General features: G+C 35.2%; 4 protein-coding genes across 12 annotated transcripts; 1 reads left to right on the forward strand and 3 right to left on the reverse strand.

Annotated features, from left to right (window-relative positions):
• Positions 1–997: 997 nt before the first annotated feature.
• On the reverse strand, positions 998–6,212 carry ubtd1a (ubiquitin domain containing 1a). Of its 4 annotated transcripts, none has more exons than XM_084092471.1 (4): positions 5,699–5,977; positions 4,502–4,755; positions 2,935–3,162; positions 998–2,404 (listed from the first exon to the last, which is right to left on the reverse strand). In XM_084092471.1, exons 2-4 carry the CDS (start codon positions 4,554–4,556, stop codon positions 2,022–2,024), a joined length of 666 nt encoding a protein of 221 aa, XP_083948597.1. In that variant the 5' UTR covers positions 4,557–4,755; positions 5,699–5,977; the 3' UTR covers positions 998–2,021. The 4 variants fall into 4 exon arrangements, with proteins under 4 accessions (XP_083948597.1, XP_083948596.1, XP_083948595.1 ...); XM_084092470.1 differs by lacking the exon at positions 5,699–5,977 and adding an exon at positions 5,083–5,204; XM_084092469.1 differs by lacking the exon at positions 4,502–4,755 and having other exon boundaries at positions 5,699–6,212.
• Positions 6,213–7,197: 985 nt separating this feature from the next.
• zdhhc16a (zDHHC palmitoyltransferase 16a) lies at positions 7,198–13,977 on the reverse strand (the record flags this gene model as incomplete). Of its 6 annotated transcripts, none has more annotated exons than XM_084093826.1 (11): positions 7,198–7,737; positions 7,827–7,897; positions 8,052–8,175; positions 8,279–8,355; positions 9,354–9,449; positions 9,729–9,862; positions 10,667–10,695; positions 10,804–10,892; positions 10,984–11,178; positions 11,277–11,507; positions 13,859–13,977. In XM_084093826.1, the coding sequence occupies 10 exons, from the start codon at positions 11,496–11,498 to the stop codon at positions 7,635–7,637; spliced, it is 1,140 nt and encodes a 379-aa protein (XP_083949952.1). In that variant the 3' UTR covers positions 7,198–7,634. The 6 variants fall into 6 exon arrangements, with proteins under 6 accessions (XP_083949952.1, XP_083949950.1, XP_083949951.1 ...); XM_084093824.1 differs by having other exon boundaries at positions 9,345–9,449; positions 13,859–13,976; XM_084093825.1 differs by lacking the exon at positions 13,859–13,977 and adding an exon at positions 12,583–12,739.
• mettl18 (methyltransferase 18, RPL3 N3-histidine) lies at positions 13,392–16,631 on the forward strand. Its single transcript, XM_084093827.1, has 2 exons — positions 13,392–13,557; positions 13,807–16,631. The coding sequence occupies exons 1-2, from the start codon at positions 13,456–13,458 to the stop codon at positions 14,671–14,673; spliced, it is 969 nt and encodes a 322-aa protein (XP_083949953.1). The 5' UTR covers positions 13,392–13,455; the 3' UTR covers positions 14,674–16,631.
• Positions 15,278–18,767, reverse strand: pgam1a (phosphoglycerate mutase 1a). Its single transcript, XM_084093828.1, has 4 exons — positions 18,421–18,767; positions 17,483–17,757; positions 16,751–16,931; positions 15,278–15,802 (listed from the first exon to the last, which is right to left on the reverse strand). Exons 1-4 carry the CDS (start codon positions 18,557–18,559, stop codon positions 15,633–15,635), a joined length of 765 nt encoding a protein of 254 aa, XP_083949954.1. The 5' UTR covers positions 18,560–18,767; the 3' UTR covers positions 15,278–15,632.
• Positions 18,768–20,656: the final 1,889 nt, after the last annotated feature.

Here is a 20,656-nt window from a genome sequence, read left to right on the forward strand (position 1 = left end):
CACGCATGCATGTTGATTTCATGTTTTATGGGGACTTTCCATAGACATAATTATTTTTATACTGCACAAACTATACTATAAATGTTCTGTCCCTTTAAACTAACCCTACCCTTAAACGTACCCATCAAAGAAAACTTTATGCATTTTCACATTTTCAGAAAACATCCCTTAGTAGGCTATGATTTATAAGATGGACAAGGATTTCAGATAATGCCATCTTTGTGGGGACGTTTTGTCCCCATAATAATGTATAGGTTTAGCAGGACACAAACACACACACACACACACACACACACACACACACAGTACCGTGCACACTCAGTAATCCTTATACAACGTGAACTCCTGCAACCCACTCACTGCTTATTCATCATCATCTCTCTCTGCTTCATATCTACAGCTCAGGATTATATGCTTTGTCTCCTGACATCTCACACAATCATCTCTGGTGTTTTCCTATCATCTTAAGTGTTTTATTTAGTGTACAATGTCCCAACCTTAACCTCGTCATCACTTCTTCTCTCCGGCTCTTTTTTAAATTTATTGTATATCTCTAAATCCTTTAAGACCACTGTTCCTATTGAATTTCATGACTTTTTAAAATTCTCATTCCTACTCGTGGACCACTATTTAAGACGAATTGTATGTTAAATTCATGACAACCTGAAATGTCCCAATTTTTACAATCTCTTTATTCTTTTCACCAAACAGTTGATGTACCCCATTGACTTCCATAGTATTTTTTTTCCTACTATGGAAGTCAGTGGGGTACATCAACTGTCTGGTTCCCAACATTCTTCAAAATATCTTAATTTGTGTTCAGCAGAAGAAAGAAATTCATACATGGTTGAAACAACTTGAATTTTCATTTTTAAGTGAACTATTCATTTAAAGGAAAGGAAAAAGGAATTCTTTGTCAGTGAGAAATATATCTGTACAGGTTGTTTATCCATACATAAACCATGCACTGGTATGCACTGATACACACAGACTGACGTGTTTTTTAAAATTGCTATTTAATTCCACTCATATTCGAGAAAAAAATTAGACAATAAATCCTCAGTGGTGATTGACATCTTGCCACAAAATCCAATTTGTAAATAAAGCCAGCCAACCTTTTTCAATAGAAAATTCAATAGAAAACTCAAAAATTACAGTTTTACCACAGTATAAAAAACTAATTTAGTAAAAACTTGTAAAATATAGATAGTGAGATTGTTTTTTCTCCAGATACACAAGTAGCTACAATTCTGCTTCTTAATGAAACAACATAATATTACATTATGAAATAACTGTACAATTTAAAGTTTTTAAAGTCTGCTTTGTTTCAGCAACAATAAACAAAACGTATCATTTTTATTCATTAAAAATTCATTTACATTAGAAATAATAAAATAAACCTGTCTGTGCTAAAATAAATTACAAACCACTATAAAAGCATAGCTACAAACAAATGTATACAAATTGCTTCGGAACATAAACACAAATTTTATGACTGGCAAAGCAAAATCGGACACAGTACCAAGTATCTCTTTTTTTTTGGATAACACAGACGTAACAGAAAGATTCATAAGCCTCCGAACAGTCAATGATTGAACAAAATCAAAATGGCATCATGATGAAATAACCATTTATATGTAGATTGAACATATATAAGATATATAAGATCTTAATAAGATTGCACTGTAAATTCACCCTCTTGAAAATAGTCTATGCTTGCTCAGCAAAAGACAACTGTATCAAAGATCAAGGCAAATGATACCATGTAGAATATGGACATTAATATCCACACAACATATGGATATTAAAACCAAGAAGGCAAGGTATCTACGGTAATTTAGTATAACACACTTTAGTATGCTGCAATTTTACAAAGTTTCTATAAGAAATGTTTGTGCTTCACATTTGGAAAAAGAAACTCCGACCTGATCAGTGGGCTATAATGGAAACATAAACATATACTGTAAGCATCCGTAAAGCTGTGAGTTTATTGAGTCCTGCTTCACAGTTTTATGAGCTTTCTAGTTGGGAACAATGGGCTGATTAACAATGACCTGTATTACAAAGTCCTTCTGGATCTTGGTGTCCTGTAAACGTGTTTTATCCGTGAGGAGCTTTCCAGAGAAAAACCAGCGCTGATTGGTGGTATTAATGTCTTCCTGAATTTGAAGCTGTTTCTTTAGCTGACGGATGGAATCGGCCATTGTGGCGCTGATGCGAAGATCTTTTCCGGTGGAGAGACGCACCTTCAGCTGGAACTCCTTCTCTTTCTTCTCCTGTGGCTCAGCGTGTTCAGACACATTATGATCGTTGCACTCAGAGACCAGGTTGACTGGAGGAGCCAAGCAGTACGCAGGGAGCTGATAGCGGTTGCCCAGTTCATCATAGCATTCCATAAGAGACCCTGAAAGAGCAAATCAAAAGCTATAATTCAGCTTATGTGTATATTTAGCATGTGTAGATATATATACACAACAGTGTTTTAAAAGTTTGGGGTCGGCAAGAAAGTGTTTTTGAAGTCTCTTATCCTCAGCAAGGCTGAATTTATAAGATCAAAAAACAGTAATATTGTGAAAAATTAAAATTTTATATAAATGTTGTCTGTTTTAATATATTTTAAAATGTAATTTATTCCTGTGATGGCAAAGATGAATTTTCAGCAGTCTTCAGTGTCACATGATCATTTACAAATCATTCTAATATTCTGATTCTGATTATTATCAATTTTGAAAATGGTTGTGGTGCTTAATATTTTTGTGGAAACCGTGATACATTTGATTAGTTTAATGTGTCTTTCCTGGATAAAAGTAATAATTTCTTTTAAAAAAAAATCTAATAATGAGATATTTTGTAAACAAAAAGTTGCATTAAATTTATAAAATGCAAAATAGAAGCATGTGATATATGAATTAAAAATGCCGTTTAAAAGTTTACCATGAGGCAGTGTGATGCTGGCTCCATCTACAATAGCCTGTGCTAGTTCATGGTCGTTACAGTCAGTCGCTATGGCTGCAGCTTTCAGCGCGTCCCAGATCTCTTTACGGCCGTCAAAAGCTGGAGCCGTGTCCCAAAATTCATCTCTTTTACTGCGCAGCTGGCCCTCCGTCATAGGATAGTCACTTTTCCACTTGGGCTTGTCTTTCTTCAGGGGCTCATTGCGTCCTACAGAAGAAAAAGACACAAAGATAGAAATGTTACCTAAGCAATATCCGGATCATTTAAAGATGCATTAAGTGGTCAGTCTTATATATCCGGATGCCATTTGTAAAAATCCTGTTTCGCAAAAAGGGTCCTGACCTCTTGTTAAAGAACTAGGACAACAAATACATGTCACACATGTAACATCACAGCTTTTGCACAAATTAGATTCAGGGGGGCTAGACAGATTTCCCATGCTAGAAGCTTCTCTTTGACGTGTAGCAAAGATAATTCTATTTTATCTAAGCTCAGGACTCTTGTTTGTCACAATAAATGCCGGTTTAATAACTACTTGTCCCTTAAGTGAACTATGAACCCATTATTACAGATCAAATGTAATAATGCGGTAAAAATCTCCATCTAAAACACAACCTAAATCCCAACAGTCAAGCCAGCCCAGCTGGATGTCAGCTAAAGAACATGAGCTCATGTGGACCAAAGGGAAATCCCTTTAGGAAGAAAGCTATTGCAGACAAGTGGCTTAATTATTTGTATACAAACAAAACGTGACAGAATCACAGTAAAGATTTCAGAAGAAACTTTGAATCTTCATACAACGTGATAAAAACCTGCTCTCGAGTCAAAGCAGTGGATACACTGGAGAAAAACAAATTATTTATAGTGTCTGAGATTAAAGCCTTAATCGAGTGATGCAAAACAGGACTTAGTGGCCTCTTTCCCATCATGCATCACTCCTAGCCAGACGAGAGTTTAGAACGCCACAAAACAAACACACTGCAACATTTCATTTTAACACTGGGTGGCAAAATAAATATATGTTTTTTGCCATTTAGAACCATTTAGACATAAGTACTAAACTTACCTAGTCAGTATGAATTCTTATGATAAAAAAAGACCAAAATGTATGTTGGCAAACTTGGCTTATACAGTACAAGTCCATGATGTACTGTAAAATATGTACTGTATTAACACATTAATAACATTAAAGGTATTGCTGGAGTGCCACACTCATACAAATCAGACTTACTTAAGGACTTACAAATCCTTTTCGATTACGAAATACAGGAGATTAAATTGTTCATTTAATTTGGCTTCCGTAAACAATGGCAGGATGACTCAGGCCAGTTAACAGGTGACAGAACTACATTTTCAAACAAGATAATATTACCATAAAAACTGCTAAAATTGTCTTTAAATTTAGGGTCTTGAACTACACAACAAGTAGGCTAATGTACACATTAAGTCAACAACCTTCAACAGTTCTAATAGTTCAAGTATCATTAAACAATCTTATCACATCTTATCTTACAAACAGCTAAATTGTGTGCTGTAAGCTACTTACTTTTGAGCACAACTGTTATCGTTGGTCGATAGTCTCTCGAGTTTGCAACTCCCATGGTCTGACTGCTCACTTATTCCTTTAATCAGTGAAAATTGACTGGACAGTCGCTCCTATGACTTCATGCAGGGGTTTGAGGGATAATCAACTCCACATGCACGGTGCTAAAAGACCTCACTCACAGCAAAACTCTTGACACCCAGCTTGTAAATCCAGTTTCTTGCACACTGTACACGCCCATCACCTGTTTTCTGAAACTAAAAATAACACAGACCGTACAAATATAAATCAGAGCGGGTCACCAAGATAGCTTCTAGCCTTGCTTTTACAATCTCTGGCTTGGGTTTAGGTGTATGAGTGACTTTTCACAACAAACTTAATCCAGTTGGCTCTATTTTAGACCAGGACAAAAATAAGAGTCAAAAATAAACGGTAAATCCCGGGATTGTCCAGAGCAGGTGAACCCAAGCAATTCCACAAATATACATCTTATCTAAGATGTCCCAATCTTAATTGGATTTCTAGGTAAAGAAAGAACATTCATTTTATAATTTAAGCAGAGAAGAAATCCACAATTCACTCACCACTGTATATCTAATATGTCAATCTTCTAAGCACCGTGCATCGAAAATTAGTCAAGAAAAAATTAATGGAACTTCAATATATGTTTCACATGAGGAATCTTTCCCTTATGTTGTGGTTATTTGAGGAACCAGTTACAGTTGTTAGAGTTCCAACAGGAACTAATAGGTTGTGTAAGTTCTGCCCTTGTGAAAGAAAGAAAATTAACTGCCCTTTTTAAAAATGGGCAAAACAGGGGTAGGGGTTTTCAAAATAGGGTCTGGGGACCCCCAGAGGACTGCAGGGGAGTGCTAAGGGGTCTCTGGAAAAGTTTAGAGATAAACAGTGTAAAAAATTTAAAATAAATAAAAAATAAGATTAAAATAAATGAATACAACTTTGATTCACATAAAATCTCGCATGCTCTTGCATGCTAAATGTCTGTGGCATCTAAAAAGATTTAAACCCCTTACCTAAGGTTCCCATATACTGTCTTTTTACATTGATACATTCTCTAAAATATCAGAATAAGCTTGCAAAGACAGTGTTGATAGAGTAGGACGAATAAGTTTTCTCATTCAAGGAACATCAGATGCATTTCCACCATTTGCAAGCAGAATTGCTCGGCAGATCAATTACCTCCTCGTTTGGTGCTGTATCTGGATGCATTCCTGGAGGACAGGCGAGACCTTTGACGTATCACTCCAAAACAACTTCCCATCACTCAAACTCACATAAGGACCTTGAAGGGTCTTGAATGCATGGATTCAGTAAGTGCATTTCGGATCCAAAATGTAAATAGCCCTAGTTGGTGACGTCAGTAAATTATATTTTGTTGTTGCAGAGGAAAGTTTATGTCTAGTTTACTGTTATGTTCTGTTGTCAGATGCATTGTTATCCGAGGATAGACACAAGCCCGTATTCCGCTGAGTCGACATGTGTCTAAGACTTAATCTGATTCTGATCTGATCAGTAAACCTTCCACCAGGAAGACAAATTACTAACTAACGCAATCAATGGAGTAACTATTTACTTGTCCTCTGAGTTAAACGCATACATCCTCCCCTATGTAGTCCACAGTTGGCTCCTGAAGAAAAATAAATCATTTTAGAGCTCTAAAGGATGAAACTGGTGACGTCGTAAATTTGTGACTAGAGGGCGCTCGTGCACATTATTTTTAACAGAAAATAAACAAAAAATAATGAATTAAAAGGAAACGAAAATTAAGAAAATAGTGGCTTGCAACCACAGAATTAGGAAGCAAATCTCGAGTTTCTTATCCTGTTTTCTTAAGCGAGTGAGTATATATATATATATATATATATATATATATATATATATATATATATATATATATATTACTGTTTTCTTAAGCGAGTGAGTGAGATATATATATATCACCCACACACACGGCACGCTTAATAAAACAGGATAAGAAACTCGAGATTTGCTTCCTAATTCTGTGGTTGCAAGCCACTATATTTTCTTAATTCTCGTTTCCTTTTAATTAATTATTTTTTGTTTATTTTCTGTTAAACTGCTTAATGTTTCTCTAATGCTCACCAAATTCTCCTTTATTTCCAACATTTTGTTTTTATCTGCCTCTATAGTACTAAATTAACAAAACATTTTGGACATTAAATTAAATTTAGTGTTTCTTTTGTGCTGATAATATGTAACACTTGGTCTTCTTAACCACTCAAGCTGTTTGATAAAAATAGCCATGTCAGAATATGTACTGTATAAATCTTATCAGGTATTAAGTGCAAATAAATGTTGATTTGCCATCATATGAAACCATTTAGTCATATTTCATGAAAAAAATATCTTAAAAAAAATGCCAAATGTCTCTATTTATAAATTAAAAGTTGAATAAATATTGATTTTTTTTAAAACTATTAGATATAAATGTAATTTTCAATATTAAGTTAAATATTGCAATATTTTACATGTTTTCCAAAACATAGCAGTTAGTAAAAGATTCTGAAATAGTAAATGATAGTACACTGCCACCTAAAGGCAGTGATTTAGAATGCATAGTGATGCATCTAAAAATATAAAAAAAGAAGAAAAAAAGAAAGGATAAAAGCAATTGTAAGATGATGAAACTGTAAAAAAAAAAAAAAATCAACAAGAAATGCAGTGAAAAACATTTATTTTACATTTAATAAAATCCTAGGCAATTTTTTTGAAAGTTTTTTTTAGGAGGAATTTAAATAATGATACTGTAAGTGACATAAATAATGTGTTAAAACAATTTTTACACAATCATACATTAAGAACCTCATGGCAACACACCTATCTTCCATAGATATCACAGACAACTGCCATGATTTCATTACAAAATATTGATAGAAAACATCCAAATGCATTGTAATTTTGGAGGACAAGCCCTTTCATTTGGCCAGAAAGAGCAAAAGTCATCCATTGAGATCAGTGTCTAAATCTGGGCTCTGGAGACTCCCGTGTTAGCAGGGCCCTGGATCTGCATTCAGCTTTGGCACAGCGGGTGAGACTCACCCTGATGAGCGTGCTGGTCATTGTCAACTAATAATACAGTCAAGTCTTTATTGTCTCAGACTGGCATCATGTCTTTTTTAAGAGGGTAAATGTCCCATGTCAGTCCATCACCATATGGAGTGTGTCCAGAGGGGAGGAAAATACGTGTCAGCCAATGACTGTGGAGAAAATTATAATAATTTACATTAAATCATAGCTTAAAAGACTGCAGACTGCCACGAAAAGCAAGCAAAATGTGTAATTTCACCTTCTCTTTTCTACACCAAAGAACACCTTCCAGTTGTTTATTTTACCGTAACTGAAGGGATTCCGATAGACCTTTAAAAATAGAAAAAAGGTTAAAAGTAAAAAAAAGCATTTGATGTAATTATAAGAGATCTCAAATAAGAAAAATTAAATCCCAATCACCCTGTTGTTTAAACAGATAGAATAGTCAAGACTTTGATTCGGAATGGGCTGAAGTCACCCTCACCTTTCCACGTTTGGCCAAGCGTTTGGTCTCTTTGTTGTTTATATGGCGTTCAATGCTGGTTTCTCCACGGGTGATAAGTATAGCATGCCACAGTGTGAGAGCTCCAAGGGCGACTGATACTGTGCTGATGGAAAAACCAACAAACATAACAAAAGATGTGAGTCTATAGAAATAATAAAACCAGTATTAGGGCCGCTGTAAAAGAATAGCCTTTTGAAATGACGTACCTTGTGAGGACCCACATGTAGATAATACTCTTGTGAAACATCCTGTCTTTGTTGGTGTATGGAGGTTGTGAAACCTCCTGTACCCAGTAAAGCATCAGAAGAGAAAAAAATATTTTATATTATTCAAAATAATACATTATTATATTAATAAAAATGAATGCAAAAATTCAATATACTAAATAATTTAACTTCTTAAAATATGATATAAATAGATATTTATATGAAAGCAACTATATTATTTATGCATGTATACACTAACGTTCAAAGATTTGGGGTAGGTACGATTTTTTGATGTTTTTGAAAGAAGATTCTTATGCTTAATTATTCAACCGAAAATACAAAAACAGTAATAATGAGAAATATTATTACCATTTAAAATAACTGACTTCTATTTTAATATATTTTAAAATGTAATTAATTCCTGTGATCCAAAGCTGAATTTTACATTTTCAGCCATTACTGCAGTCCTTACTGTTGCTCAAGAAATATTTCTTGAGCATTTATTTGAAATAATAATGTACAAGTCTTTGCTGTTACTTTTGATCAATTTAATGCATCATTGCTGAATTAAAGAATTACTTTATTTTCAAAAAAAGATGTGTGTGTATTAAAAAATTTTTTTATTTGTTTACAAATGCCACTCAGTTTTATATTTTGTCATATGATGGAAATAAATTCATGCATTTTTAAGTGTCTCAAGTGTCCACATTTTTTTTTGGAGGCACACTATCTTCTTATAAGCATAAATCTGAGAACTGTACACTTTCTTGATTCATTGCCCCAAATGAAAAATCTAGTGCACCAGATCTTACCAACCAGAGCTTAATGAGTCTTAAGTTCACATGTAAGTCCTCCCTAATCCAATTGTGACAAAAGCAAAATCAGTAAGTAATACCTATTTAAATGTTTACTGTTAGAATTGGGATCAGGAAGGTCAGAAATAATTTGTTGGTGTTTTATAGCATGTTGTTGGTTTTAAGAGTGTTAAATAATGAGCCGTGATACAGAAAAGGACGAATTCCAATTCTAAAGCCAAGCTGTCAGCAGGAACAATGACTTGAAGCACCTGAAGTACCTTCCCAGCCACGCCTTCTGACGGCGCAATGCCGATGAGCAACCCAATCCCTGTCACCGGAACACCCTGTTTCTCCGCTTCCATGTGCCTGAATTGCTAAAGAATGGCAGAGAGACAGCTGGCAGTTAAGACATGCCCACTACCCCCGACTTTGAGAACAGAAAGAGAAAAGGAGACATAACCCTTCAGAAAGAGAGGAGTTACACAAAACACCTTATTCATGCGAATAAGTGGAGGGAAAAAAAGCCTACCGAGGTGTTTTCCAAGCTTTGAGCAAGTGAAAGATCCAAACTTTTATGATACAAAGATTATGAGTTACACTAAACAGAGAAGCACTAACACAAAGCAACAAATGTATTAAAAACAAAGCCTTACATCTATGGCATTGTATGCATCGATAAAGAGATTGCGACCGCTGATGCTACAGTACATGCAGCCCAAGGTCAAGAAGAGACAAAAGGAGAAGAAGTAACGATGATTGTAATGACCAACACAGTTGTTAAGCCAAGCTGAAAATATAGAATTAAGGAACCAACTACACAGAAGTGAAACACCTAATGTTTCTGGGCTGTTAAATTAATAACTGACACAATTTAATTTAAATTCTATCTAAATCCAGATTGTCACTTTACTTCTTTCCTCTGTGGAATGCAAAACTGGAAATAGAGAGCAACATTGCCCTCACTTTTTCAGTAGCCTTTGTTCCGGAAGTATTTTTTCCATTGGGATTTAAAAAAAGTCTTCGTTAAAAAGCTATAAGCCAGAACCAAAGCAACCAGCTCTTAGATGAATCATAATTCAAAGCCAAAACGTATTTGAAAATAGGACTAAAAGACAAAAGGTATAAGAATGTGAACTTAACGTCTTTAATAAGGGAAAGAACTTCAACCCTCTGTAGAATCTTGGGGAATGTATTTTTTCACCAGAAAATGCATTGTTAAATTTAATTATTTTTTAAAAATAAGTTGAAATAATGCACATAATGGCTTCAACAAGCTTTTTTGGTTAAAAAATAATTTTCCATGGAGAAAATGAAAGGGATTTTTACTTCTGGAAATTTTGAAAACAGCTCTGGTCATTTTTTTCCCCATAAAATTATAATAAATTACAGTAAAAGCCCTCTAAAAGTATAAAAAAGTGGCCCACATAACTTGTCCATATACAGGTTAGTAAAAACATGATGGTGAATGAATAAATTATGACAAACTGTTCATTTTGGGAGAACAATCCCTTTTAACTGAATGTTGAACTGTGTAAAACATAGCAAGACGTTTTTTCAAAATGCCAACAATATGGTGATTTAAAAAGGATACGGCAATGATGATCCATTTTTAGAATACAGCTGAAGAGAAAGATAGAGGGATGTTTGTTACTTTCTTTCAATAACAGTATAAAATGCAGCTGATATTGAGTCACTAATTCGATTTTATAAGCCTGTTCTTACTCTTACGTTTTACAGATGCCACAGTGATGACTTCGCGCTGGTTTAGGAATGATACACTTTTTACAGACCGACACAAACGGGACGTCAGTTTTCATCTGAAAAAACAACATAAAGAAATAAAATTGATGTTAGGTCATGAATGACATTGAAAACACACATCAGCTCTACTGGATTGTGGCATGGGACCTTTGGAGGGTATCCAGGGGGAGTGCTTGTGGCCTTGTAGTAATGGAAGGCTATCATGACTATGATCCAATGTCCGTAACAAACGTGCCACATTATCCAGCCAGGAGAGTACGTTTGCAGGACCAACGGTAGAAGGCAGTAATAAGCGATGAAAATCACAGAACTGGTAAGAGCGACAACTAAAAATACAAAAACCTAAAGAGAAAGGAAAAAGCGAACGGTGTGAGAGAAACGCACAGACATCTTAAGAAAATAACATGATGATAGTTAGTTATGAGAAAAGACAGATTTACCATTCCAAACCAGCGCGTGACAATCTCCACCATCCAAAACACTGGTTCAAGGATGGAGTCAAACACCACATCAGAGTTAGTGAGCGAGTTAAAATAAAGAGATTTGAAGATCAGATTGATGTAACTCAGAGGCCGCCTCAGTCTTCTGGGCATGCGACTCTGCCTGCAACACCCGCGCATGCATCTCAGCAGCAGGTGCATGACTGTAGAGCAGGGACGCATGTTCAGCCCCTGGAAAGACAACATGTTATCTTTTCTTTACTTGTTCCAACTTCCTGAATATCGGCACAAGCACGTTCCTCTGACTATGTCCTGCAGTTTGCTCACTGACACTTCCCCCCGTGCTCAACTTGTAAGCCAATTAGATTAGTATCCACCTAAGCAGTTAGTGTGGACTGATCCAAACCAATAATGCAAGCATGCATTAGTTTTCTGATACACATGGATTATCTGACAGAATACAATAATAAAAAGATGTATTACGTCTTTTGTCAAGTGTTTACTTTGCACGATTGCACTGATAACAATGCATCTAAAAAAGCCCAGCCCATTTTAAGTTTACTTACTTTTACAAAAAACATGGTTAGGCTAGTTACTAATAGGTCTTTGCTTGGATTTGTAGTTGTAATCTGACCATTAATCTTACTAGACGGCTTTCAAACCGTCTCATAAAGAGTCTGGAGGTGAATTTGAGATTAAAATGCATAAAGGCCCTCGGATGATAAAAGAGGCTTAGGTAAGTTAGGCAGAAGACATTACCTAAGGCACGCTAAGTTCTAAAAAAAAAAAAAAAAAAAAATTATGAATCAGATAGGCGTGCCCCCAGTTAGAATAAAAAAAACCAACTAAAATTCACTTGTGAGATACTGATCTGGACAGTCTACATTCCGACCACAACAGTTTATGTGTAGGGAACACCACCCATATGTAACTTTGGAATTGAGACAAATAGACATAAGCATAAAGAGATGTAACAGTGGACAATGCTGTCAGATTATTGTAGAAATGGCCAACCTCATACACCATCCCCCATGTCATAAACAGACTATAATCTCACAGAGACTGTGCCTTTAAAATGATAATTAAGACAAAAATATACATCTTGGTAAATTAGTACATTGATCAAATCACAGCGTCAAAACTATGGGTAAAAATATAGGCTACATACAACATATACTGCGCATCAGTGATAAGACAAAGGTTAATAGTGATGTTGTTTAGTACCTCGAGCTGACAGAATCAAACAGCAAGAGCTAAACATCACATATCACTGCTTGGCAGAAATGCATGCAGTCGGCTCTCTTACCTGGCCTAGATCTTCGACTAAAACTGCGATGGACTCAACTCATGATACCGCTGAAAGATTTTTATTTTTCGGGACAGATGGAGACAAATAAATGGAAGCAGCAGTTTCTACCCCTTTGATTTCATCTGCTGTCTGTCTGTCTGACGCAGGGATGTGAGCTGTCACGGTGGGAATTCTGGGAAATGGAGTTTAAAGTGCGGAAAGCGGAAATATTATATGGAAACTTTTTATGATATTTTTTATATTATTAATAATCAAAATTCAATTATATAGTGTGGCATTTAATGAAAAAAAAAAAATCGTAGTTATGTTCAATGTTATGTGATCTCCGCCAAACTGCTGCAGAGAACTGTGGGAATTGTAGTTTGAATTATGTCCAAGTCATTTTCGCGAATCGGTTCTTTCGAACGTTTTGTGTCAAAGAAACGGCTCAAGAAATAATTCAGTGATTCTTTTACGTCTAAACGTAATTACGTCGGCGTGGACCCTAAACCCCCAGCGTAGTGCTCTATAATGTCCCAATAAAGGCATATGCAGGCACACTTTGCTATTTATTATGTGTTTTTCTATTACGTTACGTAGTACTATTAAAATGTATTCAGTGTTATTTAATGTTTCCCAGTTTGATGCAGTAATAATTCAGCCCATAAAAACAAAGTTATAATTAGCATTTACATTACTAAAATTTATTTACATCTGTTGGGTGCAAACGTGTTTTTGTAAAATTCGCACTGTTTAAATAACTCGGACAATTTTCTGAACCGGTTCAACCAATTCATTGAAAAGATCCGACTCAAAAGAACAATTCGTTCAGGCAACGACAGTAGCTGCTGTTCACACGTGCTCACTACGGGAGTAGAAATAGTACAAAACATGGCATTCACTTTCAACTTCGATATACCTTTACAAACAGAAGAAATAAATGATAAAGAAAACAAAGACGACAACGCAAAAGATGTGGATCTTAAATGCTCGGTAAGGGAATGTATAGCTTGTTAATTCCGGCTATATGTTTGCTAATAATGCTAGTCGGCTGACTTTAATATATATTTTTTAATTATGCTTGAGAAGTACAACGCACATGCCCCAAATTATACTCTATCTTATCAGTTATGTGAAAGAATAAATCAAGTATATGTGGGTCTCGTAACTCACGCTACATGTCAGAAAGTAACCAGTGATTGCATCTGTCAAGATCATTATGCACAATGTATCTTTTTATAGGACGCCAGTGCAACCGTCCCAACGAAGATGAAGAATGCTATTGAGCACGAACCTTTGTTGGATCCTCTCTCCCACATTGAGAACTGGGTGCCTGAAACCATCACAGTAGGTGCCCTGCCTCCACTGCTCTGTCTCAATGAATCAGTGTTCGAGAAGACCTCTCCTGAACTAGAGGACAGTGAGGAGATACTGGCCAAAACACTTAATCAAAACTCTGACCTCATCACTGGAGTGTATGAGGGTGGACTTAAGATATGGGAATGCACGTATGATCTTCTTGAGTACATTGATGATGAAGGAGAGACCTTCACTGGAAAAAGGGTGTTAGACTTGGGCTGTGGAGCAGGTCTACTTGGCATTCTTGCATTGAAGAGAGGAGCCATCAAAGTTGACTTCCAGGATTATAACAGCACTGTGATAGAGCAGTTAACAGTGCCAAATGTGTTTCTCAATTGTGAAGATGATGATGAGACAGAGGAGCAAAATAGCAGTCCACCATCTAAGAGGAAAGCCCTGAATGCATCACAGAAATTACTAGATCATTGTGGTTTCTTCTCGGGCGACTGGAACTCTTTTCTCACACTTATGCGAAATAAAACCTCATCGCCAAAATATGACATTATCTTCACATCAGAAACCATATACAACACAGACTACTACTCTTCTCTTCATAGTGTGTTTTGTGGCCTGCTTGCTGAGGATGGGATTGTTTATTTGGCAACTAAGTCTCACTATTTTGGAGTAGGCGGTGGCCTTCATCTGTTTGAGAAGTTTGTGGAGCAGAATAAAGTCTTTCAAACCAAATATTTGAAGGATGTGGAACAAGGCCTGAAGAGACATGTTGTATCATTGACATTTAAAAAGTGACATTGAGAAATTGCATTGATAAGTGTTAATGTGCACATTAAAGGGATACTCCACTTTAAAATGAAAATTCTGTCATCATTTACTCACCCTCATGTTGTTTCAAACATGTATGATTTTCTTTCTTCTGCTGAACAGAAAGGAAGATATTTAGAAAAATGTCAGTAACCAGACAGTTTTTGGTACCATTGACTTCCATAGTAGGAAAAAAATATACTATGGAAGTCAATGGTACCAAAAACTGTCTGGTTACTGACATTCTTCTAAATATCTTCCTTTCTGTTCAGCAGAAGAAAGAAATTCATACAGGTTTGAAACAACATGAGGGTGAGTAAATGATGACAGAATTTTCATTTTAAAGTGGAGTATCCCTTTAATTATCTATTATGGAGACCCATCCCTTTCAGGCCAAATGCATCGACTATGGGAGCCTAAATTGTGCTTGGCATACATAACTAAAGGTAAAACAGAACATTATATACACATTATATATTGGTTCATACTGTGCTGCAAAACCATCATCAAATAAACAACGACTGGCATAAGTTTACATGTTCCGGCTTATGTCTGTACAATTTATCAAGCAGGCCAACAGACGAAACAGTCATTAGGTTTTCAGTCTCAACACTGGTTTAATGTGAAAAGAAATGTACTTGCTGCATTGAGAATACATGACCAAACATAATATTCTTAAAAAAAATAAAGTGGAGATAAAGTAAATTATGGAATGAATTACATAGACAAATCCAAACAAAAATATGTGGTCCTTGTAAACTGTTTACCTAATAAATACTCACAACCATTGCAAAATTCTAGAATTACATTATGGTAATAGGTCCTATATTTATTTTAACTCGTAGACAATTATCCGATAGAGCTCGTCTCGTTGATGTTAAATATGGGAGTCTTGTTTAAAGTAATTCAGTGCTGATGTATAATTTAAAAAGTTTAAAGTAAATACTCTATTTCTTGGCTTTGCCCTGGGCTGCCACAGCCTCCATGGCTTTGCGAACAGTTTCTTCGTCTCCGAGGAACTGCATGGGCTTGATGGGCTTCAGGTTCTTGTCCAGCTCGTAAAGAATAGGGATGCCTGTGGGCAGATTCAGCTCCATGATGGCCTCCTCAGACATACCTGTGAGGAAACACTATGAGACTGTAGAAAAACTGAAACGTGACCTCTCATAAGAGCTTGTGACGAACTATTTCTAAAACAGCAATCAAATGTCCTCAAGTAGTAGGTTTAATTTTTAAATGTATAACTTATTAAATAAGATGTTTTTGTGCATATTATCTGTCTAGACTAGGGCGTTTACCTGCCTATGGTCAGTGTTATTTTGGTATTTAGTTACTTTTATCGTTTTTATGAATATTTTGAATTGATTTTTTTTTGTTTTATTTTTAAAGTTTTAGTAATTTTGTTGCGGTTTTGTCTTTTTTATGTTTATATAGGTTTATTTTTTTTATTTCAGCTTTAGTTTTTTAGTAGATCAAGTTAATGAGAAAGGCTGATTTGGCAACTACCTGAAAGTATATTGGTCACACTTTAGTTTAGGGTCCAATTAGGGTCCACGACTTTTGCCTCAATAAACTCCTAATTACTGCTTATTAATAGTACAGTAGTTGTTAAGTTTAGGTATTGATAGGATTAAGTGTTGTAAAATATGTTCATGCAGAATTAGGCATTAATATGTGCTTTATAAGTACTAATAAACAGCCAATATCCCAGTATTATGCATGCTAATAAGCAACTAGTTCATAGTGATTACCAGTGTTACCAGTTTATTTTATTATATATAGAGAAGGAATTATTATATAGAGAAGGAATGTCATTCCATGGGGGACAAAGTAACTCTAACAAAGTAAACAGCCAATTTTGCTTTTTTTGTGGAATTGAAAGTAATTTTCTGGAGAGCGACTCATAAAGAGCAATTTCTTGCAGATTATATATATTTTAACAACAACAACAACAAAAAAATCCTTATTAAAGCTTTTAATTTCCATGAATTTTCCTGTTATTTTGAAAATTTAAATGATGGTGAGAAGAACACTGAACAAGGGTTTGAAAAGATCCTGCAATTACCTTCCAAGTGTTTCACAATGCCTCTCAAACTGTTTCCATGAGCAGCAATCAACACTCTTTTCCCTTCCTTGATTTGAGGCACAATCTCCTCATTCCAGAAAGGTAGCGCCCGTGCAATAGTGTCCTTCAGACTCTCGCAAGGCGGCAGCTGGTCCTCGGTCAAATCAGCATAACGTCTGTCCTAAAAATAAAAAAAAAGAAAGGACGTCCAACAAGACAAAATTAGTGCAATAATGAAATGTTCCTTAAACATGTCAGTTACAGTATCCAATAGTACTGCTCATTTAGCTAATAGAAACTCTTGACTTGTTTGTTTTGGGACATAGAATGCAGTTTCCTATACAAATAAGGTTTGACCTTTGTTTTCTGAGCCTTTGCACTTATTGACTACTAGCACATCAGTTTCAAAATGTAATACCAACATGTTGCAACAAACTGCAACATGTAACAGTGAAAACCCCAAGTTTTTACACTCATAAAATCAGATGGAATATTGTATGTTAAGATGATTTATGAATTCTGAGATTGTTGTAATGGATGCAGGAATGCAGATAATAATGTTAATAGGGATGCTGTCATTGGGGATATGCATTTATACACTCATGAATTTCTGTTTCTTATATAATTTGAAAATCTATGGTATATGAGGAGGGGGAATAACTAATTACGATGACAGATTAAAAAGATTTAGTGATTAAAATGACAATGATTGAATGAGGTTGAAGACCTCACCTTGCTGATGATGCTGTAAAAGTCATGATCTGCATCCATAGTTGGTGGGGGGATGTCAAATGAGCGCCTCCAAATCTTAACCTGGGCTTCACCATGCTTGGCTGCAGTCTCAGCCTTGTTCAACCCAGTGAGACCACCATAATGACGTTCATTCAGGCGCCAGGTCCTGTGCACAGGCAGCCACATCTGATCAATGCTGTCCAAAACGATCCATAACGTCCGGATGGCTCTCTTCAGCACCGAGGTATAACAAATGTCAAACTCATACCCTGCATCTGCAAAGACAGTGATACAGCATAGATTTATTTATGGCAGATGTAATTAAAAATAACACAAATCAATACATTGTGATCAATATATACATTGAATACAAATTAATTTAATAGACTTAGAATAATACAAATTAATTTCATAATTTATTTAAAAAAATATATATTACATATAATTTTTATTTAAACTATCATAAAAATGGTATTACAATGCATTTATAAAATATAAACATTGCTTAACAGTAATCGCGTTAAAAAAAAAGTCACTTTTTAATGGGAAATTCAGCACGTGGTGTGTAAAATCACGTTCTGTGCGGCACGTTCGCATCACGTAGGCCCCGCCCCACACCCGTCAGTAATAGGCAAACTGCCAGGTCATTGGTTCAGAGCTTACACGCGTCACGTCGAAGGCGGGGTAGCGCCGGGGATGTCAGTCTTCTGAAAGTCATTTGAATTTTCCGGTTTGAGTTTTATTATTTAAAACGCAAAAATCTCAATGCAAACAAAAGTAAGACAAAGCAGGTAAAGTTATTCTCAATGTAGACGTAATGTACATGACATGTTCTTTCAAAAAACAATCTAGAATGCTGATATACACTTAGGACGGCAGATGTACAACGCTCATCATTCACAATGCTGGAAAATATAATATTAAACAAACTTACAAACCTTTTAAAGCTTGACCGCCTTTCTTTGCCTCCTGAGCCCCTGTCTCGCTCAGGTCGGCGTCGAACCAGCCGCAGAAGCGATTCTCCTGGTTCCAGCAGCTCTCGCCATGGCGAATGAGAACCAACTTGTATGCAGCCATTTGAGATATTCAGAGACAAATTTTAAAGGTAGCAGCTAAAGAAAGCACGATGACTGAGCTCTGGTCGAACAGGTTGTTAAGCTCTGTAAAGTGAGTACTGTCAAAAAGACCCTTCTCTCATCTGAGTCCCTAATGAATGACGTTTCCGACCTGCCCATCTCAACGCTCCACCAATCAGCGCCTCGGAACGATGCGCCACACTGTGAAACTGAAAATACGACATCAGACATGGAAAAAAACCATGAGCTTCCTGTAATGAATGTCTCTGCATATTTTATATTTAAGCTTCAAAATATATTAGCAAGAATAAGAAGGACTGTAATATATTTAATCGTTTATAGTTCATCGAACATGCCAGAGATAAAGTATTATAAATCATTAGACTCAGGAAGATTGTAACTTCCCGTTAGATATCATTGGGTGTATCTTGGAGATATGAGGTACAGGAGAGCCAATCAAATGTTACTTATGTTGGTATTGGGCGGGGTTTAGCGCGGAAGAGAATGAAAGGTGATGTTGAACAAATGTGATAGTAGGCCTAACTATTCATTTCTTACAATAACTTTATTAGTATGTTCAAGGAAGGGTTTTCGCCTTTGCTTCTGTTAAAAGGAGTCAGAACTTACTCAATTTCCTAAGAGTGTTAAATATATGAATAATATTGATTTGAATTACTTTTGTAATTTGTAATACTTTTGTTTCTTGAAACAGATCAGTTTAATTCAATATTCTCAAATATTTTGATAGAAATGTCACAAATATATTAAGTATATTATACAGAAATAATTGGTTAGTCAAATACTAAATTCTTTTAGTGAAAAAAGCTTAAGTATGACTGTAAATTTTAGATAAAATTAACTGTTGAATTTTTACTCAATTATTTTGGTATATGTTTAACTCAAACAATCAAGTAAACGATATTCAGAGATTTTATTAAGTTAATAAAGTTAAATATTTCTGTAATATTTACTAAGCCACATAATTATTTTTTACAGTGTATCAACACTGTCACAATTCTTCATGTTTTGTATTGTATAACTGCTTGTACATAGACTATGTGTTTGTAATTACAATTATGTTCAATAAACATAAGTTAATACTGAGTGACCTGCATTTTAGAAAGTTACTTTGTTTTTTCCCCGTCAACTAAAATAGTTCCAAACAGCAAATCTGTTGCATGTCTCCAAGCAACACTGCCGTTTCCATCCTGAATTTATCAGTTTTCAAATAAATCGGCTGAGTGAATGATTCAATGGCTCACTCACAAACACAGACTTGTTTTATTCATGGATTAATCTGTGTTTTTCGAATGACTCGATTGAGTAAATAATTCAATGACTCACTCAGTCCTAAAGGAGCTTCTCAACACTCAAATGGATGCTTCCTTGTTCCTGTATCACACACATACAGATGTGGTCAAAAGTTTACATCATTTTTTAAATAATAATTTTCACTCTTAATTCTGTGTCGTTACCTGGATGATCGACAACTGTTTTTTGTTTGTTTGTTTTGTGATGGATGTTCATGTGTCACTTGTTTGTCCTGAGCAGTTAAAGTGCCGATTGTTCTTAGAAAAAAAAAATCCAGGTCTTGTACATTTTTTGGTTTTCCAGCATATTTTGAATATTTGAACCCATTCTAAAAGTGACTGTATGATGTTGAGATCTATCTATTCACACACCGAGGACAACTGAGGAACTCACACACAACTATTACAAAGGGTGAAAGATAAGTTAAAGTAGATGACAAACATGTCTGTTGTTGTTCATTACAGTGTGCTTTTAATTGTTCTGATCAATTGTTCTGATCTGGTCAATTTCACTTTTAAATGACCGATTTCTAAATACATTTTTAATCAATTGATTTAATTTACTGCAAGTATTGTAATTGTATTTTTTACTGATTAAATGTTAATATACGATGTTCAGTCAGTATGCATTATAGAAGTTAAGATATGTAATGTAATCCTAATAAAGCTGTTGATGTGAAAAACTTGGTTTAATGATTTATAATTTATTTAAAATGTATTTATTTACTAATAACTAAACAAAATATAAACTGGCAAGTTTGAGTTTAGTCCATTTGCCTTTTAAGTTA

The sequence above is a fragment of the Abramis brama genome (assembly GCF_963993115.1).
Source record: "Abramis brama genome assembly, chromosome: 19".
Taxonomy (NCBI): domain Eukaryota; kingdom Metazoa; phylum Chordata; class Actinopteri; order Cypriniformes; family Leuciscidae; genus Abramis; species Abramis brama.